The 27,448-nt window shown below is 36.0% G+C and overlaps 1 protein-coding gene across 8 annotated transcripts in view; it reads right to left on the reverse strand.

Annotated features, from left to right (window-relative positions):
- OSBPL8 (oxysterol binding protein like 8) overlaps positions 1–27,448 on the reverse strand; it is a 176,520-nt gene that overhangs the window by 9,080 nt on the left and 139,992 nt on the right. For all 8 annotated transcript variants that reach the window (XM_013988326.2, XM_005655647.3, XM_005655643.3 and 5 more), the window contains 12 exons: positions 26,915–27,152; positions 25,804–25,988; positions 23,815–23,896; positions 23,416–23,514; positions 21,731–21,827; positions 15,576–15,674; positions 11,637–11,734; positions 10,338–10,427; positions 8,032–8,168; positions 6,636–6,821; positions 6,210–6,297; positions 1,233–1,338 (listed from right to left, as the gene is read on the reverse strand). In XM_013988326.2, the coding sequence (XP_013843780.1) occupies positions 1,233–1,338; positions 6,210–6,297; positions 6,636–6,821; positions 8,032–8,168; positions 10,338–10,427; positions 11,637–11,734; positions 15,576–15,674; positions 21,731–21,827; positions 23,416–23,514; positions 23,815–23,896; positions 25,804–25,988; positions 26,915–27,152 (1,505 nt within the window). The remainder of the gene's footprint in view (positions 1–1,232; positions 1,339–6,209; positions 6,298–6,635; positions 6,822–8,031; positions 8,169–10,337; positions 10,428–11,636; positions 11,735–15,575; positions 15,675–21,730; positions 21,828–23,415; positions 23,515–23,814; positions 23,897–25,803; positions 25,989–26,914; positions 27,153–27,448) is intronic.

Below are 27,448 nucleotides of genomic sequence, written 5' to 3' on the forward strand. Positions count from 1 at the left end.
TTTTCACTTGTCTATGTCTTCTAAATACCACAATAATTTATTATGAGAATGAAGAACTTTTCTCAAGCATGGAACTGAGCCCAAAGCTCAAGAAATGGTGCCTCAGAGTTCCCATTTTGGCACAGTGGAAACAAATCCAACTAGAATCCATGAGGATGCAGGTACTATCCCTAACCTTGCTCAGTGGGTTGGGGATCTGGTGTCGCCATGAGCTGTGGTGTAGGTTGCAGACACGGCTCAGACACCACATTGCTGTGGCTGTGGCACAGACCAGCAGCTGCAGCTCCAATTCAACCCCTAGGCTGGGAGCTTCCATGTGTTGTTGGTGTGGCCCTTAAATGCAAAATAAACAAATAAATAAATAAGAAAAAGAAAAGAAATGGTGCCTGCATTGAATCTAGGAAACCACCAACAAGTTTTCAGAAGCTAACAAGGCATAAGAGCTAGTATTGGGGTTTGGCTCTTGATTTGAATGTTTCCCCTTTTTTCATTTCCCATGACTTTACCTTGTGGTAAATTTATCTATAATCTAAAATGGCTTTTTATTCCCACATCATCCATGCCCCCATCAAAATTTACAAAGCTTCTTAATATGAGAAACCATTTTCATATATCAAACATAGTATCGTAACACACTTTTTTTTTTTTTTTTTCTTTTGTCTTTTAGGCCCTCACCCTTGGCATATAGAGGTTCCCAGGCTGGGGATCCAATTGGAGCTGCAGCCGCCAGCCCATGCCACAGCCACAGCCACGCCAGATCCGAGCTGCATCTGTGACCTACACCACAGCTCATGGCAATGCTGGATCCTTAACCCACTGAGCGAGGCCAGAGATTGAACCCGAAACCTCATGGTTCCTAGCTGGATTCATTTCCACTGCGCCATGATGGGAACTCCAGTAACATCCTTTTAGAATTGACTCTTATGGGAGTTTCCATCATGGCACAGCAGAGACAAATCCGACTAGGAACCATAAGGTTGTGGGTTTTATCCCTGGCCTTGCTCAGTGGGTTAAAGATCCGGTGTTGCCATGAACTGTGGTGCAGGTCGAAGATGCAGCTCAGATCTGGTGTTGCTGTGGTTGTGGCGTAGGCCGGCAGCTGTAGCTCTGACTCGACCCCTAGCCTGGGAACCCCCATATGCCACAGGTGCGGCCCCAAAAAGAAAAAAAAAAAAAAAAGGCAAAAAAAGAAAAGACTGTTATAGTGAATAATCTGCAATAAATATTTCTACCTTCACTTCCAGATGAGTCCTGGATATCAGGTTCTGGGGAGGAATAGCCTTTTGCCACTTTTTTCTGTTGCCTGGTTGGCTTATGTTTCATTTTGGGGACACTAACCTGAAAAAAAAATCATGGTATTATGCTAATTTGCATTGAATTTTATAATTAAAGACCAACATTGTACAACTGTCAAAAGTGCTTATGGGCATAATACTTAGAAATAAAAACAAAGATGAAATAGTCTAATTAAAACTTAAACAAGATGTGACGCACTTATATAATCAAATTATTTAATTTTAATAGGAAACATTAATTTGGCACAAACATCAAAGAGTATAAGAAAATAAAATAATGAAGAGGTTCCCTTCCACTCCTGACCCATATCCACCCAGTCTCTCCCTCACTAAAAAAGATTCTCATTGCTATTAGTTTGTACATTCAAGAGACATTTTTATGCACACATATATATGAATACAGGTACCCCACTTTTCCAACTGAACAATTTAGTACAGCTAGCTGAATATTAAGTAATAGTGACTCTTTTTAAGGTCATACTTATCTTGTTTCCAACATTAAAAACATTCTCATGGAATGATGTTTGGTTTCCAATAAAATTATTTAGGCTACTTCCTTTCAATAATATCTGGATAATGCAGAAAGCATCTTATAATAAATGGAAATATTATTTTGCAGAGCATAATTTAAACTTACTGAAAACATTGGAATAAAAATATAAGATTGAAAAGTATATTTAACCATCAATTAGAGTTAACTTTTCCTTAGGATAAAAAAACCAAATGCAAAAGAAGAAACAGAATTAGAAGGGCAAGATAATTTACATACTTAGAAAAACAGGAAACCAGTGGTCTTAAACCTCTACCTGTTTACTGTTCTAGATAGGAATTATTCCCAAATATTTATTCCTTGAAATGATTTTGCAAAATCTTAATCATGGGCTTAAAATTAAAATGAAATTCGTATAATTTTATTATAGAAAATAAATAGGCGTGTTCTGGATTCAGCCTACTCTGTGCCCTCCTACTTCAAATCACAGAAACTTAAGATTTTATAACATTTAGAATCCAAATTCATAGTCTTGGAGTAGGTTCAAATTGGAGACTGACAAAGACTGGTAGGAAGTTATTTAAAATGAGAAAGGGAGTCAGTAATCTAACTCTCAGTATACAAAGATTTAATGAGATCAGTAAGCTCTACAGTTAGGAGGAAATATGGATGCGCTATGTGTCTCTATCATGATAGTGTTGTTAAAGGAAGAAACCACATTTTAAAAAATTAGGAATTACCATATGATCCAGCAATCCTAGGAAAAAAACTATAATTTAAAAAGATATATGTATAGGAGTTCACGTCATGGCACAGTGGGAACAAATCCGATTAGGAACCATGAGGTTGCAGGTTCGATCCCTGGGCTTGCTCAGTGGGTTAACTATTCGGCGTTGCTGTGAGCTGTGGTGTAGGTCATAGACGCGGCTCGGATCCCGCGTTGCTGTGGCTCTGGTGTAGGCTGGCAGCTACAGCTTCGATTAGACCCCTAGCCTGGGAACCTCCATATGCCGTGGGTGTGGCCCTAAAAAGCAAAGAGATATGTGTATATATATATATATATATATCCTGAAAAAAACATAATTCAAAAATATACATATACCCCTGCATTCATATTCACAATAGCCAAGATAGGGAAACAACCTAAAACACCCATCGACAGGTGAATGGATAAAGAAGATGTGGTACATATACACAATGGAATACTACTCAGCCATAAAAAGAATGAAATGATGCCATCTGTAGCAACATGGATACAACTAGAGATTACCATACTAAGTGAAGTCAGAAAGAGAAAGACAAATATCATATGATATCACCTATATGTGGAATCTAAAAAATGACACAAAAGAACCTATCTATGGAACAGAAAAAGACTTACAAACATAGAAAACAGACTTGTGGTTGCCAAGGGGGAGTGGGTTTGGAGGAGGGATGGAGTTGGAGGCTGGGGTTAGCAGATGTAAGCTACTACACATGAAGTAGATAATCAGTAAGATCCTACTGTATAGCAGAGAACTGTTCAATGTCCTATGAGAAACCACAATGGAAAAGAATATTTTAAAAAAGAATGTATATGTATGTGTATATATATATATATATACATAAAACTAAATCACTTTGCTGTACAACAGAAATGAACACAACATATTAAGTAGCTTCACAAAATTTTATAATCACTACTTCCAAAACATTTTTATTATTCCAAAGAGAGCCTCTGTAATAGTTAAGCAATAACTCTGTATTCCCTCATCCCCTCAGTCCCTAGAAAATCTTTCTATGAACCTACCTATCTAGATATTTTATATAAGTAGAATCAAAATAGTATTTATCCTTTTGTGTTCCATGTATTTTTCTTAGCATAATATTTTCAAAGTTACTCCATGTTGTAGAATGTAACAGAACTTCATTCCTTTTCATGGCTAAATAATATTCCATTGTAAATATATACCACATTTTGTTTACCCATCTTGTGATGGATACTTGAATTGTTTATACCTTTTGGCTATTGTGAAGTATGCTGCAATGAACACTGGTATGCAAATACCTGTTTGACTCAGTTTCCGTTTTTTGTAGTGGAATTGCTGGCTTATATGGCAATTCTACATTTAGCTTTTTGAGAAACCACCAGAAAATCATTCTCTGCAGCAGCTGCACCATTTTATATTCCCACCAGCAAAATATGAGGGTTTCAATTTCTCCATATCCCCACCAACACTTTTTATTTTTAAAACTATTACCATTCTAGTAGGTGTGAGGTAGTACCTAACTTCCTTATGGTTTTGATTCGTATCTTCTTTGGAGAAATGTCTATTCAAGCCCTTTCTTGGAGTTCCCTTCGTGGCGCAGCAGAAATGAATCCAACTAAGAACGATGAGGTTGCAGGTTCGATCCCCGGCCTTGCTCTTTCTTCTTCTTCTTCTTCTTTTTTTTTTTCCTGTCTTTTAACTTTTTAAGGCCTCACCCGTGGCATATGGAGGTTCCCAGGCCAGGGGTCCAATTGGAGCTATAGCCGCCGGCCTCTACCACAGCCACAGCAATGCCAGATCCGAGCCTGTCTGTGACCTACACCACAGCTCACAGCAATGCCAGCTCCTTATCCCACTGAGTGAGGCCATGGATCAAACCCACAACCTCATTGTTCCTAGCCGGATTCATTTCCGCTGCTCCACAAGGGGAACTCCCTTTCTTCTTCTTCTTTTTTTTTTTTAATTGTGTTTGTTTTTGATTGTTAAGTAAGGAGTTTTTTACATATCCTGGATATTAAGCTCTTAGCAGATAAATAATTGCAAATATTCTGTCATTTATCTATTTCTTGTTGTTGTTCTGCATGCCTTTAGTGTCATATCTAAGAATACAGTGACAAATAAAAGGTCATAAAGATTTACCCCTGTGTTCTTCTAAGGGTTTATTATTTTAGCTCTTATTTCAGGTTGTGGATCCATTTGGAGTTAAAACTTGAAACCAAAACTCTCCCAGTCTTATTCAGCAGTTAGGCTCTGAGCAGGGGCACTCCTTCAACACTTCAAGCCTAGAAATTAGCCTTAAGTGAAACTTAGGGTTTTTTCAGGCATTTTTTAAACATAAGCATCCTGCCTTGGCATTTTCATAGCTTTCTAAATTCTCCTATAAAGGTAGGCTTTTCCATACCCTAGATTCCCAAAGAATCTCTACCCAGCTTTTTCCCCAGGACCTTACCTAGTCCTCTATATATTTTAATGGTAATCTTTTGCTGCAGGTACCTGCAGGTTGTTAGTTTGGCTTGCCGTACTTCCAAGCAATGCCTGCAGATCTGGCTGATCTCTCAGATTAAAAAATAAGATGCATGCCCTGCATAAACCCTTCAGGTAGCCCCCAGAGAGGTTATAAAACACACACAATTTGTTAATAAGGTCTGCTCTGTTCCTCTGGAACCAGGGCTCATGCCAGGAATGAGGGCACCTTTTAAGACTGCCACTGCACCAAAGAAGTATTAGGACAAGAGCAATTAAAAATGCCATACTCCTCTTACCGCTTTTTTTTGTTTGTTTGTTTTAGGGCTGCACTGGTGGCAGATGGAGGTTCCCAGGCTAAGGGTCCAGTTGGAGCTACAGCTGTCGATCTATGCCACAGACACAGCGATGCCAGATCCGAGCCAAGTCTGCGACCTACACCACAGATCACAGCAATGCCAGATCCTCAACCCACTGAGTGAGGCCAGGGATCAAACCTGCGTCCTCATGGATGCTAGTCAGATTTGTTTCCGCTGAGCCATGACAGGAACTCCTTCTTACTGCTTTTTTTTTTTTTTTTCCGTCTTTTTGCTATTTCTTGGGCCGCTCCTGCGGCATACGGAGGTTCTCAAGCTAAGGGTCGAATCGGAGCTGTAGCTGCCGGCCTACACCAGAGCCGCAGCAACGTGGGATCCGAGCCGCGTCTACAACCTACACCACAGCTCGCGGCAACGCCGGATCGTTAACCCACTGAGCAAGGGCAGGGACCGAACCCGCAACCTCATGGTTCCTAGTCTCATTCGTTAACCACTGTGCCACGATGGGAACTCCTTCTTACTGCTTTTAAGTCATCTCTTTTTTGATTCACCTCTCACTTAGTTGCTGCAAACCTCTAATGGTTTTCCAGAGCTCTAGCAAATTTGGTTATGGTAGTTTCTGTTTGCTTTTTTATCTTTCTTTGAGAGAACAAGACCTTGGAACTACTTATTCTACCATTTTTCTGACCTAAAATTTTATATTTTGAAGCCAAATTTTAAAGGTTGGTAACCATGAAATGTATATATATGTATGACTGGGTCACTTTGCTGTACAGCAGAAGTTGACACAACATTGTAAATCAACTATACTTTAAAAAAATACAGTTAAAAGTTGGTAACAAAAATTACTATTTAAAAACATTTATATATATCTAGTTTCTTTTTTACTACATACCATTGGAGTGCGATGTTTTACTTTGGTCTGGATAACACCATCTTTTTCAAATTGTATCATATCATTAAGTGGGTCCCATGGTCGAGTACTACAGAAATGAAAAAGCACCACTTATTTAATGACTAAGTGAAACATTCAAAAACTGTTTCAAAAATTTTAATTTTTTATTAGATTTTCATTGGTAATTGTAAACATAGCTATAAGATTAAGATTTGTCATATTTAATCTTATCATCCTCAGCTTATTTTATAGGCTATTATCACAGAGTCAAATTTATAATGAATGGAACATCAAGGTAAAATCACAGTAATATACACACATATATATGGCTAATTAAAAACTATTCATACTAACAACAAAAAAATCTAGAAATGAAAGCCAAAAACTTTGAGATATTTTTATAATGTACTCTTTTAAATTACTTACTCTGCAAACTTGTAATGCCATTCTCCTGTGAGTGGGTCAAGTTCAAATAACTTGCAAGTCCACTCTTCATTTTTTGTTTTCCGATCTCTGGCAGCTTGTCTTTGAGCTTCTTCTAAGACATACTTTTCTTGTGTAGCTTCTGTTTGGTCTTTGGCATTTATGGCTCGAGTTACCCGATGCCAGAGTCTGTGCAAAAGTAATATTAAAAAAGCAACAGAAAATCAAACCTGCATGGAATAAGCTTGAATCCCCTTAAGAGAAAGTGATGCCCATGTGGGTTTTTGGCTTTGACAAAGCTTATACTCAAATGCTTAGAAACAAGTCAAGCTATAATGAGGTAAAAGTTTTCCCCTTCTGAAGTTTAGTTTTTTATTAGGTCAACAAAAATGGATCTACATTCTACCCATCTGAGAGCATGTCAGGACTGAAAGAATAAAGGCTATAGCATCAGATAGACTTGGTTTAATCCTAGATCTGCCATCCCTTGGCTGGTGAACTTAAAGTTATTTCTTTTGTCTAAGACTCCTTTTCCTCATTTTAAAAATGTTAACTTACATCCACATCTCAAAAACTGCCAAGTGAACTTGGCAAAGTTTCACTCTGGATGGAAGCATCATGTGGTTATAGCTAAAACAGAATTTTTATAACTGATACACACATATTCTTTCACCATCCACAATCTCAATTTTGCGTATAGACGGCACAAAGACTTGAATTCTCATGAGAAGAGAATGTTATTTATGTGAAAACATGTAATGAGAATTAAACTGCATAATGTTTATAAAGTACCCAGTGTAGTATCTTTTACATGGCAGTTTCCTTCTCCTAACAAAAAGAAAGAAGTATAAGAATACAATTGGGGACGTGTATGTAAGATTTTTGGTGTAAAAGTATAAGAGATCCAGGAAGAACTGCATGATTTAAGAACAGAAATCATGACCTTTAATTAAGTCCTCTAGAAGCCTGCACATCTAAAGGCATTATTTTTGTATTTTAGAAAAGAAAACATAAATAGATTTTGTACCACTCACTTCACCTAGAGTTCTACATGGCTAACCCAGGTTAGAAAATAGCTGCCAGATAAAAACAAAGAATTATTAGTCCCATAACTTTATGCAAACAAAACAGAAGTAGTTGTCGTTCTTTATTTAAAAAATAGGTACTCAAGCAGATAAGAGAAAGGAAAAAAGAGGATGTTTTATGTTAGAGCTGCAGAAAGCAGCAAGATTTGTATTATAATTATTTGATATTCACATATACCAAAACAGAATCTTGTCACATCCCACAAGTATTTAACTATTTTAAAACAGAGAAAAGTGACCACACTGTTGAGAGATTACAAAAAAAAAAAAACACTTTGATTTTCATGAAGTTAGCTGAAAAATGGTATACTTACTTCTCTGATTCAAAATCTCCCTGCTCTTCAAATTTTACAGTGTGCCTTATTAATCTCCACTGCTTAATGTCTGGTGTTGGATTCCAGAAAACCTCTGAATTATCAGTCTTTTTGTCATTAATAAAAACTTCACTATCCTATATTTAAGGAAATTAAAAATTAATGTTGAGATTTATGTTTATTTAAAAGGAAACTAAGTTTAGTAATACAATTTCTTCTTCATGCTTAATCCACTGTGAAACATGTCTTTAAAATAAGTATAACTAGTATTTTACTAAAAGCCCCAAATCTTTTGTCATTCTCATAAAAAAACTAAGGTTAAATATGTAATACCCATCATTAAAAATTCAGTTGAATACACAGGAAGTTCATGAGATTTCACAAGCTTCACTTAATAAACAAATTTTAGACAATTACATGCAAAGCCTCAACAACCATCTCCAAATCAAAGTAGAGTGTAGTGTTTGCTACAGTTACAATGAGATGCTATAGATCATTTACATATTTAATATATGTAGAAAAACCCAAGATGTCGGGAGACATGTTTCTACAGTCTTTTCTTAGCCTCTTTGCTTCTATTTTCTATGCTAAAAACTTCATCTTGTCCTGCTTTACTTTACCCCATATTCCTGTTTGAAAAACAGTCGCAGTGCTGGTAAATAACTTTAGCTTAAGAACAAAGACCAAAAGGCATAAGTTATTCATGTGGTCAGCTGAATGAGGACATAATGTACTGGTACTGTGCAGATAGGCACACCGTTTGCACAGCATGATATGTCCTGTTAAGAGGAAGATGAGCCTCATGGCCCCAAGGGGTTTATGAGGGGTCGTTAGCAGGATATGCATCAGCAAGGAGAACAAGGTGCAAACCTAGGCATTCGGGGTTACTGCAGATAGGCATGCCATCTGTAAAAGCACAATAGTGATTCTCTAGATGTTATGCATAGATAGCTGATGCCAAGCTTCCTCAATGCTAATGACCGTTAAATGCCTAAAGATCAGAGTAAAAGCTTAACCAGCTACCAGCTATGTGACTTTTAAAATAATAAAAAACTATATCCTGCAGCTATAGCCCCCTCCTTACTTGACATAATCCTAAAGAGCACAATACAAGCAGTGTGGTTTTTTGAGGTGCCGCTCTTGGTCCCTGAGACCTTGAGTACCCTAGTTCCCACCTTTGATTAAGATAAATGTCTCTGTCTTGTTTTATGTTAACTTTTTCTTAAGTTTCACAGCACCCGTTCTTCAGGCCACACCTGCTGAGCTGGTCTCTGCACTAACAGCCTTCCTTAGCATTAAAAACCTTGAGTTCCTGTTGTGGCTCAGCAGTTTAACAAACACGACTAGAATCAATAAGGATGCGGGTTTGACCCCTGCCCTCACTCAGTGAGTTAAGGATCCGGCATTGCCGTGAGCTGTGGTGTAGGTTGCAGGTGTGCCTCGAATCCTACATTGCTGTGGCTGTGACTTGGGCAGGCAGCTATAGCTCCAACTCGACCCCTAGCCTGGGAACTTCCATGTGCAGTGGGTGCAGCCCTAAAAAGACCAAAAAAAAAAAAAAGCGACTGTAATCAATAAAAGCCACTTTTTTTTTTTTTGGTCTGTTTTTGTCTTTTCCAGGGCTGCACCCACAGCATATGGAGGTTCCCAGTTTAGGGGTCGAATTGGAGCTATAGCTGCCAGCCCACACCACAGCCACAGCAATGTGGGATGTGCGAGCCCCATCTGCAACCTGCACCACAGCTCAGGGCAATGCCAGATCCTTAACTCACTGAGTGAGGCCAGGGATCGAACCTGCAACCTCATGGTTCCTAGACAGATTTGTTAACCACTGAGCCATGACGAGAACTTCTCTTTTCCATGTTCCTGAAAAGGAAATAAACTCTACCTGGAAATGCCTCTTCTGGTGAGAGGCAGTATACTACAAGCCAGAGTGCCTGGGGTGGAAATCTTACTCCACCACTTTGAACAAATTATTTAAACTTTCTGTGCCTGAGTGTCCTCCTCTGTAAAATGGGGACAATAATAATACTTACCTCAGAGAGTTATTATATTAAATATTAAATGAATTAATATGAGTAATATTTTAAAGCAATATAGTACATGGTGATATATGTGTTAGGTATTTTTGATTTAAATTTTGCACAAATCAAATAGTATATAAAACTAAATATTGTTAATAACAGCCAAAATATTTAAGTTGAAGCTTATGTTGACTTTTAGAAACAGAAAAACTTCTAAAATCTGACTTGCAATTTTTTTACACAGAAAAATTTTTTGTAAAGCTAACATATAAAGATACTTACCCAGTGTCCTTCCAAAGTAGCTAGTACTTCTTTTCCTAATTTTAATTTCCCTGATATTTGATTAACACAGTCACTACTACCTAGAAATGGCTTTTAAAGGAAAAAAAATTAAAGAAAACATTTTACTTTTAACTTATATTTACATACAATATAGACAAAAAACAACCAAAAAAGTAAGTGCATAGTTACAGTGCTATTAAAGGCACAAATGAAGAAATATTGACTTAAATTTTAGTTAGAAATGCTAAAAAATATATATATTTGTTGCTGTAGAAAAAATAAGTAAAAACAGACTATGTGAAGTACAAATAAACATATTACAAAAGATCACACTGCAATAACTGACTTCTGTCCTGTGGTCTCTCCAGGCTCAAGAATGTATTCTATCAATGCTGCAATATTTTAAGCAATAACAACTCAGTAAACATAAGGGACTTAAATCGTCTATTGAAAATAAAGCAACCTTGTTTTTAAGACAAAACAATAAGATGATACCCAATTAAAAAACTTTTGAAAATTCAATTAGAAGAGATATATTTTGAGTCACTATATCGTCTTACTGGTATTCCTCCTCATTGACAAAATTCTGATGCATCAACCTAATCCTTAATGGTATCACAATTACTTAGGACCTCTTTGGTCATGATCTTCAAATATCGTCATCATCAAACAAGCAAAAAAATTTTGCTAAGAAGAAAAAAATCAGAAGACATTGCATCAAACAATACTATTCAATAGATCGTTTTTATTAAAGTTGCTGATTAGCTGGATTCAACACAGGAAGAATTTAGTCCTAAGTATCAAATAATTCATAGAAATATTTTAATCTAAACATAATGTACTGTTCTACACCAACAAGTGACACTGTGAAAAGGTCTTACATTTTCCTTTCATGCTGAAGCAGAGGGAATTTTCCAAAGATGGCCTCAATGACATTTCCTTTCCTCCTTCAGCCCACATTTCTCCCTCAATGAGCTCTTGTCATCCTCTCACTACATCCCTTCCCCTTGAATTTAGGTAGGAAGTAGTAGAGTTTGGTGGAAGTGATGTAATTGACTTCTGAGCCTGGGTCATGGACAGCAAAGCTGCCACCTTGCTCACAAGGATACTTCAGTTTTATTAATTAAAGTTAAAAACATAAAAAATCATGGCTTTCTGTTGATTTGGATCTTCTAGGCATGCCCTTTCATGACTTCTCTGTTCTTGTATTTAGTTTTTAATTAGGAACTAAGTTGTGCTTTGTTTAATATTTACAGCATAGCTCCTCTTTAATTGTTAGCCCCATTATTCTCTACTAACCTTTAGTTTGAATTCAAGTATTGCACTGTATCCAGTTTTTTGACATGTAATATTGACTGTTCCACCAAGCTCCAGTGTCATTGTGCCATAAAGAATTCCTAAAGAAAAAAATAATTTTGACAAAAGGTTGAAGAGATACTGGCCAATAACAACTAAAACTTTATAATCTAATCTCCTTCTAGCAGAAACTAATAATTCAAGAGGATTCTGTCCCACCTAATAACAAGGTATAATATAATCTGTAATAGAAATCTGTAGGATTTAAATAGATAAGAGTTGATCCACATTATTTGCTGATTCCATGTCTGCAAATTCATATTCTCACTAAAAATATTAGTAATCTCCAAACCGTATAATACTGACAGCATTTTTGCAGTCATTCATGGACCTGTGCAGAGAGGAAAAATATTTGAATTGTCTAGTGCACCTTGCCAGCTAAAAGCAAACAAGGTGAGACTCTGCCTCCTGGCTTCATTTCTCCTAAAGTAAACAAGCATCTTTTTTGCAATATATCTAGTGCCACAATTTTCACATTTTTGTGTTTTTTTGCTGCTGATTTTACAGTGGTCTCCAAATGAAGAGCTAAAGTGCTGTCTGGTGTTCCTAAAGCACAGAACGCTGTGATGTACCTTAGGGAGAAAACATGTGTGTTAAAGCTTGGTTCACACATGAGTAATAGTGCTGCTGGTTGTTAGTTCAATGTTAATGAATCAAAAATATATTTGATAAGGAGTTTTTATTTATTTTTATTTTTGTCATCTTAGGGCCACACCCACGGCATATGGAGGTTCCCAGGCTAGGGGTCGAATTGGAGCTATAGCTGCTGGCCTATGCCACAGCCACAGCAACATGAGATCTGTGAGAACTGTGCCTCGTCTTCGACCTACATCACAGCTGACGGCAACGCCACATCCTTAACCTACTGAGAGAGGCCAGGGATCAAACCTGTGTGGTCATGGATGCTAGTCAGATTTATTTATGCCAAGCCATGACAGGAACTCCTGATAAGGTGTTTTTAAATAGAAACAAAATTATGTTTTGACTGGTTGATGAAAATGTGATGAAGCTCACAGGAACCTAACTATATGTTTCCTTTAGAAGCAACAGTTTAGTACTCACTAATTCAGTGTTTGTGGTGACATTATAGAACACAGAAATGACAAAAAACCAACTGTATAAATAAGATAAATTTTAAAATCTTTATTTTGGTTCTTGACTAAAAGTTGGGGAAAATATGTTTTATGAGTTACACAGGCTGTGTGTGTGTGTGTGTGTGTGTGTGTGTGTGTGTGTGTGTGTGTGTGTGTGTGTTTGTTCTTGGACTAAACTCTTTTTCCCCCCCAATGTTTATCAGTCTCATAGTTTGTATATTTTTACTATGTATACATATAAATATATAGCTTCATTTTGCATATAATCATATTATACATATCTTCCTTCAATTTGATTTTGCAACTCAATGTTTCCGTTAGGATTAAAATTTTTTTTAAATGTCATATAATTTTTAAAGATTACTTTCCATTTATTATTATTAAATTAGCTATATCTCCTATGTTGTACACTACATCCTTGAGTCTATCTTACAGCCAACAGTTTGTGACCGCCCCCCCCCCCAAACTGGTAACTAGTTCAGTCTCTGTATCTGTGAGTCTGCTTCTTTTTTGTTATATTTACTAGATGGTTGTATTTTTTAGATTCCACATATAAGTTATATACAGGATTTGTTTTCATCTTATTTCACCCAGCATATGCCCTCTAAACTAGACTAGATTCTTAAGGCAGCCTTTAATATGCAAATGCACAATGTTAATTTCTAAGAGAGGAACAGGCTATGCAATGTTCCTCATACTTACTTGGCTAAGGAATTCTTTTTTTTTTGGCTTTTTAGGGCCACACCCGTAGCATATGGAAGTTCCCAGGGGAGGCGTCAAATCAGAGCTAGAGCTGCCGGGCACAACCACAGCCACAGCTACACCAGATCCAAGCCAAGTCTGCAACCTACACCACAGCTCATGGCAAAGCCAGAGCCTTAATCCACTGAGTGAGGCCAGGGATCAAACCCACACCTTCATGGATCCTAGCCAGGTTTGTTAACCTCTGAGCCATGAAGGGAATGCTGGAATTATTTTATAAAACAGTTTGAGCTAGTGATTTAGGGAACGCATCTTAGAAAATACACAAAGGTAGAAAATAATGTTTTTTCTTTTTTCTTTTGCTTTTTAGGGCTGCACTTGTGGCATATGGAAGTTCTCAGGCGAGGGGTCTAATTGGAGCTACAGCTGCTGGCCTATGCCACAGCATCTTGGGATCCGAGCCTCATCTGCAATCTACACCACAGCTCATGGCAATGCCGGATCCTTAACCCACTGAGCGAGGCCAGGGATCAAACCCGCATCCTCATGGATTCTAGTTGGGTTCGTTAACTGCTGAGCCACAAGGGGAATTCCCTAGAAAATAATTTCTTATGCTCATTCACAAGGTTATAATCTCTTCTTTTTTCCATGCAATAAAAACACTTCTATGAAAAAAAAATTTTCCTGTTGATGTTTGGGTATGGCATTAGGTAGCCATCTAAATAAAGTATCATTTTTCTTATTCCAAATTATATAAAATTTAAAAATATTTTCATTTTTTAATTTTATTTTTGAATTTTAGAGCCACACCCACTTACAGTAAATGGAAGTTTCCAGGTAAGGTAGGAGTCGAAGCGGAGCTGTAGCTGCCGGCCTACACCACACAGCACAGCAATGCCAGATCTGAGCTGCATCTACGACCTACACCATAGCTCGTGGCAACACTGGATCCCTAACTAACCCACTGAGCAATGCCAGGGATCAAACCCAAGTCCTTGAATCATTTGATACTAGTCAGGTTCGTTACCACCAAGCCATGACGGGAACTCCTCAATTCATGTTTTTAGATATTTCACTTCATGCCTATTTCAAGAATCACACATGAAGCTCTAAAAATTAGCTAGCCTGAGGCCACAAATTGGCACTCTTGTAATTAGTATTTAGGTAGCTTCATGGTGCAGTGGATGAGGATTAAGAAGCCTAAGAGTTTAGTCTCTGTATTCTTACTAACTAGCTGGTTTGACTTTAGATAAGATTCTTAACCCTCCCAGTTTTTTCATCTGTGAAATGAGGCCATATTAAATAATTTCTATGTTTTCATGAACCAGCTCCTAAAATAGAGGACAATTACCCTAAAAAATTATTTTTAAGAAATGGGTTGGAAGGGAGGGTACCAATAATGACCACACTGAGTGTTTAAGATGATGATGTTATACACAGTTGTACAGACTGCACAGCTGTGTGACCTCAGGCAAAATAAACTCTTTGTGCCTCATTTTCCTCATCCGTAAAACAGGGATAATATTACCCACTTTATAGGGCTGCTAGAAGGATTAAATGAGTTTATTAATGTAAAGTGCACAGAACAGTTGAATGCCTGGCCTGTTGTAAATGATAGTTATTAATTAATATCTTTATCTATATACTAAATAATGGGGGAAACATTAATTTTTAAGAAACTGCCAAAAAAGAAAAATTTTAAAGAACTTAGTACACTGAAAATCAATAAATTATAAATTTTAAAAGGCGTGGTGGTGCAGGAAGAAGTAAACCACTTTTAAGGATTCTGAAATAATAGGCAGTTTCTTCAAACTTTAAAACTTGCAGATAAAGCAAATGAAATTACATAATTATGAATCAACCTCTTCAAACTAAAGTATGTATCACAAAAAGCCCATTGTGGGTGAGCTAATTTACCATAGAAATATTCAGATGATAACAAAGATCTTAAATATCTGTAAAACGAGGACATTTTCAAACAAACAGCTGACTCCCGCAATCTCAAAACATAACAAATTATAGTCATATACACTTACTTAAAAAGAAGGTTTAAGGAAAACCTAACTCAGGTGTGGAAAATATTTACCTTTACAATGAGCATATGGCATTGTCATTACATAATCTTCACCTCTATTCAAGAAAGTTAACCGTGCTTCTCCTTCTAATATTGCAGATAATGAGTTTCCTGAAATAAATATTGTTTATTAAGTTTCACAAAAATAATTCAACCAATTTAAAACAAAATGTATTTAGGACACCTACCAGATATCTACACTGGAATGTCTTAAAAATGTCTTATTCTATGGAGGGTCCTCAGAAAACGAAGTATAGAACTACCATATGATCCAGCAATCCCATTCCTGGACATATATCTAGACAAAACTTTCAAAAAGATGTGTGCATCCCTATGTTCACTGCAGTGCCATTCACAACAGTCAAGACATGGAAACAATCTAAATGTCCATCAACAGATGAATGGATTAAGAAGCTGTGGTACATATTCAAAATGGAATACTACACAGCCACAAAAAGAATGAAATAATGTCATTTGCAGCAACATACAAACTAGAGATTTTCATATTAAGTAAAGTAAGTCAGAAAGAGAAAGACAAATACCGTATTTTGTCACTTATATATGGAATGTAAAATATGGCACAGATGAATCTATCTAAGAACAGAAACAGACTCACAGACATGGAAAGCAGACTTGTGGTTGCCATGGGGGAGGGGGAAGGAGTAGGACAGACTTTGGAGTTTGGGGTTAGTAGATGCAAACTATTACATTTAGAATAGATAAGCAATGGGGTCCTGCTGTATCGCACAGGGAACAATATCCAATCACCTGTGACAGAACGTGATGGAAGATAATATGAGAAAAATAATATATATATGTGTGTATGTGTGTGTATGTGTGTACATATATGTATGTGTGTATATATTTATATATATATATTTATATATATAAAAATAACTGGGTCACTTTGCCATACAGCAGAAATCGACAGAACATTGTAAATTGAGTACAATAAAAAAATTTTTAAAAAGTCTCACTCTCAATGTGTCCAAACATATATTTATCTTATACTAAAAACATATTCAATCCATATTCCTGTTTTTACAAAACAAGTACTTTTGAAAGGTATTCTGTGTGCTTATTGTATAAGAGAAATTTTAAACATGTAGAACATGCAATAAAACAGTTTTGCTGTATAGCTTAATATATCCTTTTGTGAATAAAAATATTATTTATCTGTAAGACACCTCACTTAGTTGCATCCCAAGCTTTAAATACCTATAACTGACATACTACAGATAATTTAGAAAAAACTTAAAATATGCATAACCTACCAAAATGCAATTGATGATAAAATTTCAGGATATTTTCTTCTACCTTTCTTCCATATATTTTTTTCTTTCCCCCATTACCAGTTTTATAGAAGTATGATTTATATACAATAAGTGACCCTCAAGTGTGCATTTCGATAGTCTTAGCAATTGTCATGTAACCACCATCCCCACAATCTAGATATAGAACCTTCCATGACTCCTTTAAAGTACCCCTTTGCTCCATGACAGTCAATCCTTTCCTCCAGCCCCAGGAAACTGGTCTGGTTTCTATCACTACAGTTTTACTTATTTTAGAATTTTGTATAGATGGCATCATAGAATACATAGTTTACTATGTCTGACTTCTTTCATTTAACAAAATATTTTTCAGAGTCATCCATGCTGTTGTATCAACTTTTCATGCCACTTTAACAATACTGAAAAATTTAATGTATGAACATAGTGTATCTCTCCATTTACCTAAGTCTTCTTTAATTTTCCTCAGCAATGTTTTACAGTTTTCAGTGTACAGGTCTTACACATTTTTCATTAAATTTACTCCTAAATATTTTATTTTAAAGACACTGTTGTAATCTGAGTTGTTTTTTTAAATTTCATTCTGCAAGGGTTCATTTCTGGTATATAGAAATAAAATAGATTTTTGTATTTTGACCATGTATCCTGCAACCTTACTAAATTCACTCATTAGTTCTAGCAGTTTTTTGGTATATTTTTGAAGATTTTCTATATAGATCAGGTATGTAGTCTAATCTCTCCCTTTCTAATCTATATCCTTTTCCTTTAACTTGTCTACTGCACTGGCGAGGACTTCTAAAAAAATTTCATACAAAAGTAGTGAGAGTAAATATGCTTGTCTTGTACCTGATTTTAAGTAAAAATTACTTAATTTTCACTTTAGGTTATTAAGTTGGCTATTTAGTTTTCATAGATACCTTTAATCTAGTCGTAGTCTGTTGAGAACTTTTATCAGGAATGGGTATTTAATTTGTCAAGTGTTTTTTCTGAATCTATTAAAATAATATGATTTCCTTTATTCTATTAATATGAACTATACTGATTTTCAGATGATATACCAACCTTGTATTCTCAAGATAAACCCCATTTGACCATGATATGTCATCTTTTAAACATATCTTTTTAATATATCCTTGAGTGTGTGTTATTACCTATGTGTGTGTATATATATATATATATATATATACATATTTTCTATTTATTTCATTAAAGTATAGTTAATTTACAATGTTTCTTCAATTTCTGTTGTACAGCAAAGTGACCCAACCACACACAGTCCCTGTGCTAGACAGTAGGGCCCCATTGCCCATCCATTCCAAATATAACATTTTGCATCCAAAAACCCTAAACTGCCCGTCCATCTCCCTCCCTCCCCATGCACCGCTGGGAACCACAAGTCTCCTCTCCTTGGCCATGATCTGTTTCTGTTCTGTAGACAGGATCATCTACATCATATTTTAGATTCCAGAAATAAATGATATCATACGGTATTTATCTTTTTCTTTCTGGCTTACTTCATTTAATATGCGTATCTCTAGGTCCATCCATGTTGCTGCAATGATATTAGTTTGTCTTTTTTATGGCTAAGTAGTATTCCATTGTTTATATGTACCACATCTTAATCCACTCATCTGTCAATGGACATTTAGGTTGTTTACAGGTCTTTACTATTGTGAATAGCACTGCAATGAACATAGGGGTGCATGCATCTTTTTGAATTAAAGTTTTGTCTGGATATATGTCCACGAAAGGGATTGCTAGATCTAATGAGTTACTTCTTTGTCTTAGGAGACAATTATTGGGTTGGATTTGAATTATAATCACAAAATGGTTTTTTTGGGGGAGGTGGTAGTTTTGTTCTGGATTTAGTCAGATGTGGGAAGAGAGAATTTGGGATCCCCTGTTTTGAGGTTCCTATTCTCTGTCCAGTGACTATGGATTCTCCAAATTTAGTGTTTGGTTCCCCAGGCCAAAAAGGCTACAGTGTTTCCACCAGTTTACCCTGCTAACTATAGCTGACCTGAGACTGAAAGCCATGAAAATGGGGATTCATTCTATATAATTTCTGTCCTATGACTGTGGACCTCCCACAGAATTTGCCTGCAACTTCTCTCTCTTTAATGTCTTTAGGTAGCTGGTTTTTTTTATTAGGGCCAGATGTCCAGAGAAGGACTGGTCTAGTAGGACCTTATTCAGTCATTATTGTCCAAACACACTTGCAACACAACAAAACCACATAAGATCTTTTGTCTCCAACTTTATACACATATTGGTATATCATAAAATCACTTCTTTTTTATTATATAGTATTTATAACCATGATATATCTTAAAATAACTGAATGTTTCCTTACTTTACAGGAAATACTTGCTCTTTGTGGGAAAGTTGAAAACTCCAAACATAATTACCCATACTTCCATTATTCGGGTCAATCACGAAATCTTTTTTTTAATATATATTTATTTTTTATATCCCAATACATTATTTTTTAATTTTTAATTTTTTTTTTTTTTGTGTCTTTTGTCTTTTGCTGCTGTTGTTGTTGCTATTTCTTGGGCCACTCCCGCGGCATATGGAGGTTCCCAGGCTAGGGGTTGAATCGCAGCTGTAGCCACCGGCCTACACCAGAGCCACAGCAACGCGGGATCCGAGCCGCGTCTGCAACCTACACCACAGCTCACGGCAACGCCGGATCGTTAACCCACTGAGCAAGGGCAGGGACCGAACCCGCAACCTCATGTTCCTAGTCGGATTCATTAACCACTGCGCCACAACGGGAACTCCTATTTTTAATTTTTATTTTTATTAATTAATTAATTAATTAATTAATTTTTTGTCTTTTTGCCATTTCTTGGGCCACTCCCACAGCATATGGAGGTTCCCAGGCTAGGGGTCTAATCGGAGCTGAAGTCGCTGGCCTACACCAGAGCCACAGCAATGCAGGATCCGAGCAGCGTCTGCAACCTACACCACAGCTCACGGCAATGCTGGATCGTTAACCCACTGAGCAAGGGCAGGGATCGAACCTGCAACCTCGTGGTTCCTAGTCGGATTCGTTAACCACTGCGCCACAATGGGAACTCCCAATCATGAAATCTTGATATAATTCCTTGCATCTTTTTTCCTTTATAAGAATGTATGCATGTTTTAAAGCAGAGTTGACTCAGTGCATATATGCACTCTGCTTTTCACTTAATATTATATCATAAGCTATTTCAAATTTTGGTGTACATTATAGAATTATCTGAGGAGATTGTAAAAATGCATATTCTTGAATCCAGTGATTTTGATTTACTAAGTCAGGACTGGGGTTTAGGATTCCAAAATTTTAACTAATACTTTTATTATGAAATTGAAGTTTATGGATACTATTTGTAAAACAAGAATGCTTCTCTCAAATGATAAATTATCCAACCCATAGCAATACATATTTTATATAATCTATGGAATATCAGAAAGACATTTAAAAATAAATAGTTCTAAGGGCAAAGACTTAGTGGTACAAGAGAAAAAGATAAATAAATCAGAAAAGAGAGCCCTTGAAATAGAAAATAATGACATTAAAAACCAGTGACAAATAAACCAGATCCTAAGAAAATTAACTGGCATTTGAGAAAAGAAAGTTGTATCTTGCATCACTCCACTATATTTATAGAAATAAATTTCAGGCAAACTAAAGAGCAATGGAAGCACAAAAGTTTAAAATATGTAAGTGAATTTTATTATATGAGCTGCAGTGAAAAAGGGTTTTCTAACCAAGACATAAAAAGCAAAAAACAAGGAAAAACTAATAGTTTAGTACATCAAAATGTCAAAAGACTACTGCCCAGATGTCTTTAAATCTAGCTTAATTTAGACTCAAGAAAATGAACTAAATCCTAAAACAATATAAATCAGACTCTCCTATCAGACTCTCCTAGCAAGAAGTTTCTAGATGAGCAAGTCAATAACAAAAGAAGTGAGGAAGTTACTCTACAAAGTCTAAATTTAGTAAATCCTTTCAAATTATAAAGGAAGATATACTTCTGACATATCCAATTACATACTATAACACAGAAAAAAAGAAGGTCACTGCCAAAGTAAGCCTAGAAAGTAGCCAATTACCTGGTACTCAAAAATTCTACGAGGGCAGCACACACATTCACAAAAACCAGTTACACTATAGTCAGAGAATAAGCATGGCTGGATGGAAGGTGCAGTGAGCAGGGAACAACCCACATATATGTAACCTTCAGAGAAAATGATCACCCTCTGAAACAAGCAAAATATAAAACTACAAAAAAGAGCAAACCCAAAACTCAAACAAAGCAATCATCAAGGAATGATATTTGTTTGAATTGTCACGGGTTTTAGACTAAGGGTTTCCTACTGTAACCAATTTTTTAAATTTCCCCTTGTTTTTTATTAGTATGCTATTTGATCCAAAGTTAAATATCATTACTGATTGATCCTGGACGAAGAATTCTAACTGTATGCGGATTCTTCCTTTCTCTACTCAAAGACTAAAATAAAAAGATCATCCCCTCAGATACAATGGGATGAAACAAAACACTTTAGTAGAACCAAAAGGCAAAAGAAACACATTATGCTAAACTAAAATGGCTAGCTATAGCAGACAATTACTATTCTGTCTTTGATTAAGTGATATTTGGTGAATTTATACATATGTGATGAACACATATAAACTGAGTCATACCTCTACTTATGCATGGGCAAAGAAAAACAACAAAAGAAAGGTCATTATCCGAGTCAAGATGATACTTAAAATGACTTATAAATTCCTTACTTCAGACAGCCCAAGACACTGTCTCTATAAAAGCTCACCAGGAAATACTTTCTACCAGAAAAGGTTATAGATTGAAGCAAGGGTAAACTCACCATAGAACTTGGACTTAGCCAGGATACTACCACTAAGGCAAAATCCATCTTTTCGGTTACTAACATAAAAGGCAGATATTGGTGGATGATGAGACACCTATTGAACACAAGAAAAAACATAAAATATAATAATAAAATCATATTACTGTGCTATTATCAAAAGTTATAGTCTTTTTTTTTTTTTTTGTCTTTTCTAGGGCCGCACCTGCGGCATACAGAGGTTCCCAGGCTAGGGGTCTAATTGGAGCAGTAGCTTCTGGCCTGTGCCAGAGCCACAGCAACAAGGGATCTGAGCCATGTCCTTTTATCAAAAGCCATGTGATGAGCTTGGAAGAAGAATCCTCCAGCCCAGGTAAGCCTTCAGATGAATGCAAAGCTGGCAGACATCTTTTTTTTTTTTTTTAATTATTTTTTTTTCTTTTTAGGACTGCACTCACAGCATATGGAAGTTCCTAGGCTAGGGGCTGAATTGGAGCTCTAGCTGCTGGCCTACACCAGAGCCACAGCCACAGCAAAACAGGATCCGAGCCGTGTTTGTGACCTACACTACAGTTCACAGCAACCCTGGATCCTTAACCCACTAAGCGAGGCCAGGGATCAAACCTGCATCCTCATGGATACTAGTTGGATTTGTTACTGCTGAGCCACAACAGGAACTCCAAAGCTGGCTGACATCTTGACCTAAACCTCTTGAGAGATCTGTAGTCAGAACCACCCAGCTAAACAGCTCTCAGATTCATGAACCTCACTGTCTGAGATAATCATTAAGTTTTTAATTTGTTATATAGCAACAGATAACTAATACAGTGTCTATTCTTCATGTAGATTACTGAACAGACTATAGGAAACAAAAGCTTTTACAAATGTTATTTTAATAATTAATATTTTAATATGTATACATCTTATGTTTTCTGAAATGGGATAAATTAAAATTAATTAAACACTTCTAAAGCTTAACTTAGTAAAGAATTCCTGTGAAAATGCAAGATAGCATAATTACTAATTTTTAAAAAGTTAATATAGATAGGTGGTTTCAATCTGAGGGGTATATCAAACTCTTGGGAAGAAGAAGGTTTTTCAAATAACACATGGTCTTCTCATCTTTCTTACACTCTGTATATGCAAGAAAAGCAAATCTGGGTTTGTTTAGATGAAGAATGGCTGGGAAGAAATAACAGGGTGGGAGAATTAAATTTAAAATGCCGAGGCAAAAAAGTATAATATAGGTTATCTAAATGTGAATGTACAGAGGCAGAAAGGCATGTAATCAGGATAAATTTAGAAAGATATGGAGGACCCTGAATGTCAGAGAAATGGGTATAAATTTGATTTAGGAACTGAGGGACCACTGAAGTATTTGGTCCAAAAAAAAAAAAGAAAAAAAAAATGGGACAGAGCAAGAAAAATAAAGATTTATTTTTGATCACAGGATTCCATGACTGTAACAGAGTATGTAACTTAAGGGTATGGTATTTAATAGTGGTCAGTACAAAGAAGTTAAATACTTACCGTATGTTCACTAATAAGAAAGGTTAATCAACAGTGAGTTTAAAATTGGCACAACATTATAAATCAACTATACTTTAATTAAAAAAACCAGTGAGTTTATTGAGTTAATATTTTATATAAAAATATCCCAGTAACTTCCAAATCAGTTCTGTTTCTATAACATGCATTTCTAGTACCTGTTCAGCAATATAGAAAGTTTTGCTGTTTGTTCTGGGATGAATCCACAAACAACGGAAAGTCTCACCAAGTATAGGATTGTAAGGTTTCTTCAGTCCCTGGTAAAAAACATCCAAGTTCCAAATTATAAACAAGGAAGATTCAAAGTACTAACTTAAGCCAGTCAAGACAGATTTAACTGTGTTACCTGGGAATTATCCTTATAAAATTTCATAGTAGTGACACAAAATAAAATTAAATGACTTTAATAGTCACAAGCATAGGTCTAAATAATCAAGTATTTTTCAATTTTGCTAACTCAAAGAGGTCCTATAATGTAATTATTAATAAATAATCTAAAGATAACATAAAAATAAAGAACACATATAAAGCTAATGAAAGTAAAACATAAACATTACCTTTGGCTTTTTATAGAATCCTGACAAATACCATTTTACTACTTTCTTCAAACGGAAATAAGGATTTTCTTCAAGAGCAGCCCTAAAATCAAAATGACATATGCAAAAATTTTATAAAATATATGATAAATTCTCCCTCACATTAAGTCAACAACTGAATATGAGATGTGACTGGAAAGTATAATTCATATTTAAAATAGATGGCAAAAACAACCACACAAATTGGTTTGCAGGAATCATTTTTAATAATCTGGTTACGCTTCTCCCTATTTTTTATATTCTTTGATATATTGCCCAGGTCTTTGCTTATGCAGTTTCTGGAAACTCTCTTAAACAAGGCTCCTCAATCCTGCTGCAACAATCTTGTATATATGTCATTTTGCATATGTGGAGTTGCATCTGTAGGAGTTATTCCCAGAAGCAGGATTATTGGATCAAAGGACTGAATGCATCTATAATTTTGGTAAATACTGCCAGGGTCTGCTCAACCTAGTTTTTATCACCCAGCAGCATTCTGTAAGCACCTGCTGCCTCACACAAGTTTGGCAACAGTGTTTGTTTACAGAAGAGCAAGCTTTCCCTTTGGGAAAATGATCATCTCTCAAGATCTGTGATTCATAGGAACCTGCCTCATATTCTGAGTGAAATAAGTTTCTACACAGATAAAAGAAAACAGAAATGGGATATTCTGGTATTCCAACCAAATTGAATTTTTGGTCAATGTGATAGCTGAACAGATCTTACTATGGTCTGAATTTGTACCTTTCTTATTTTGAGTAAAGTTTAAATGTTTAAGGATTGTTTCTATTACTTTTTGAACTGTTTGGTCATTTTCCTTCATTCCTTTTTCTATTAGGTTGTTAAGCATTTTCATTCAATGCCTAAGAGCCTTTTTTATTTTAAAGAGATTAACGCTTCATTTATTACTTAATTTGCAAAAATCTCCCACAGTTTATAAGGTATCCTCTAAATAAGCTTATTTTTTTTGCAATATTCATTAATGCAACTAATAAACTGAATACAGATATTGACGAAAAATCTAAAAATCAGGTCATAGGCCAGAAGCTAGTTATCTAAGAAAACACAGTGCCTTGAAACTGCTGCTGGAATGGGGCAGCAGATGAAACCTGGAAGGGTATGGTCCTCTAAGAAACTGCTGGAAAAGAGGTGGGAAGCTCCTCTACCACCTCCTTTATGCCTGTCATCTTCGGAATTACACCCAGGACTGGCTGGCAAGAAGAAAAGTAAAGATGACAGTGGGGATTTATGCCATGAGCCAGAAGTTGGCAGGACATGAGGTCTGTTATAAGCTGCATATGCCTCACTGCAGGCAGAGAGGATAAGCACAAACAAAAGCACAGGCCCCAGGACAGGACCTGAATGAGGGCTTAGGTGGGGGAGAACAAAGAATGCCAACCACCTCTCCCTGTGTTAGGTCAGAGAGCCTGTGATGGCAGCACTGTCAAGGCAGGAGCAGAATTCCTGTCTTCCTCAAGCTTGTGATCTCTCCATTGAACCTCATAAATGGAAACATCACAACGAAGCATTAAATACACTTCTTATGTTCAACTATGGAAGTGGTGGAAAAGAGAGAGTGTATCTCATTAGAGCCTGCTTTTATTTATTTATTTTTAATTTTTTAATTTTTATTTTTTGCTTTTTGGGGCCACACCTGTGGCATAGGGAAGTTCCCAGGCTAAAAATCGAATCAGAACCTCAGCTGCTGGCCTACGCCACAGCCACAGCAATGTCAGATCCGAGCCGTCTCTGTGACCTACACCACAGCTCACATAACCAGATCGTTAACTTACTGAGTGAAGCCAGGAATTAAACCTGCATCCTCATGGATCCTAGTCGGAATCATTTTCATTGAGCCACAAGGGAAACTCCCTAGAGCCTGCTTTTGTAAGGCATAACTGAAATTAGCACCCTGAAAAATCTCTTAAACCATAAATTATTTTTTATTTTAAGAAATGAGAATCTACTTACTCAGATAGGAAATCTGCATGATAGTAGTAATCTGAAAGTTTATCCAGGAAAGAACGAGGTTCCAAAATAAAGGTAGGCAGAACCACCCTGGACAGGTCCATGCCAGGACGTACTTGTTTCAGCAGAGTCCATATAAGGCTTTTGTTTTCTTCAGAGACAGTTTCTGTTTGAGAAGCCTCACCTGCCTATAGCAATTAACACAAAATACTGAAATACGATATTTATTTCAGACACACAGATATATAAGCTAATACTGAAAATATGAATTCTTTATAGTACTATTCCAAGTTTCTTAAAATGTGAAAATAATCCAGTTAGGTAATAAGTAAAATTCAGTAAAAGGATAGCTGCAAGAGACATTAATGTGAATGATTTATTTGAATAATCCATTAAAAAACATCCTACTCTATTATTTTATACTGTTTACTTCCATGCACTAGCAATAACAAGAAAGCTATAAATTCATGTTTCCTTGAAATTTACTTTGAACCTAGAAATAACATCAAGGGATATCTTTTGTGTTTTCTGGCTGTGTCTGAAGCATGCAGAAGTTTCCAGGCCAGAGATCAAACCTATGCCACAGCAGTAACCAGAGTTTCAATAGTGACAACGCCAGATCCTTAGCTCACTGAGCCACCAAGGAAATCAAAGGAGTATCTTATTTCAAAAACAAATCTGAAGAAAATGTAAACTTTAAATTTAATGGAATACAATGGCAAACTGCTGTATAGCACAGGGAACTCTACCCAATATTCGGTGACAATCTATATGGGAAAAGAACCTGAAAAAAAATGGACGTGTGTATATGTATAACTGAATCACTTTGTTGTATAGCAAAAATCATCACAAGACTGTCAATTATCTGTACCTCAATAAAACTTAAAAAAAAAGAAATTTAATAGAATATATTGGCATTTGTGTGAGTGTATGTTTAGTTGTGCATAAATCTTGATGTATTTCATACGTATGCAACTTTTCAAAAGAAACAGGTTTAATACAAATACTATTGTCCTTCAGGAAAATAAGCGATAGGTCAAACAAATGTCTTCATTTCATCTGTAAATTTCTAAGAATTGGAAAACCCAAATCTCTGAAAGTTACAAACTTTTACCTCTCCAAGTTCTTCATGGCTTTGTTCAGTGTAGGTAGTCTCCTTTAAAGGCTCAACAGGCTCAGGTTCAATATATGAGTCATCCTGCCTTTCTGATGTATCTGTGTCACTTTCTTCACTTTTCCCCATTCCCTCATTGTCAGACTCATCATGCTCTTGATCATTTTCTTTATCAGATTTATCAGAATACATATCTTGGTCCTTAAAGTGCTGTCGTTCAATTTCACTATCATTTAACCTTAAGGGAAAGAATTAAGAGGAAGAATAAAGGAGGTTAAGAATATTTAATTTATAAATTAGAATAATATGTAATATTTACTGAGAATAAATATGGTTGGGTACCATTCTAAGTGGTTAACTTTTAATCATAAAATAACCCTATGAGTTGATTAAAATTGAGTTGATTAAAATGATCATTCTCATTTCATAGGTTAGTAAATGGAGGCACCAAGAAATTAAATTAAAACCTGGGAAACATTAAACGATGACAATGACACTCTGAGCTCTTTGCTTCTTTATTCTTTGGTTCTAAAA

This window comes from Sus scrofa, chromosome 5 (genome assembly GCF_000003025.6).
Source record: "Sus scrofa isolate TJ Tabasco breed Duroc chromosome 5, Sscrofa11.1, whole genome shotgun sequence".
NCBI lineage: Eukaryota > Metazoa > Chordata > Mammalia > Artiodactyla > Suidae > Sus > Sus scrofa.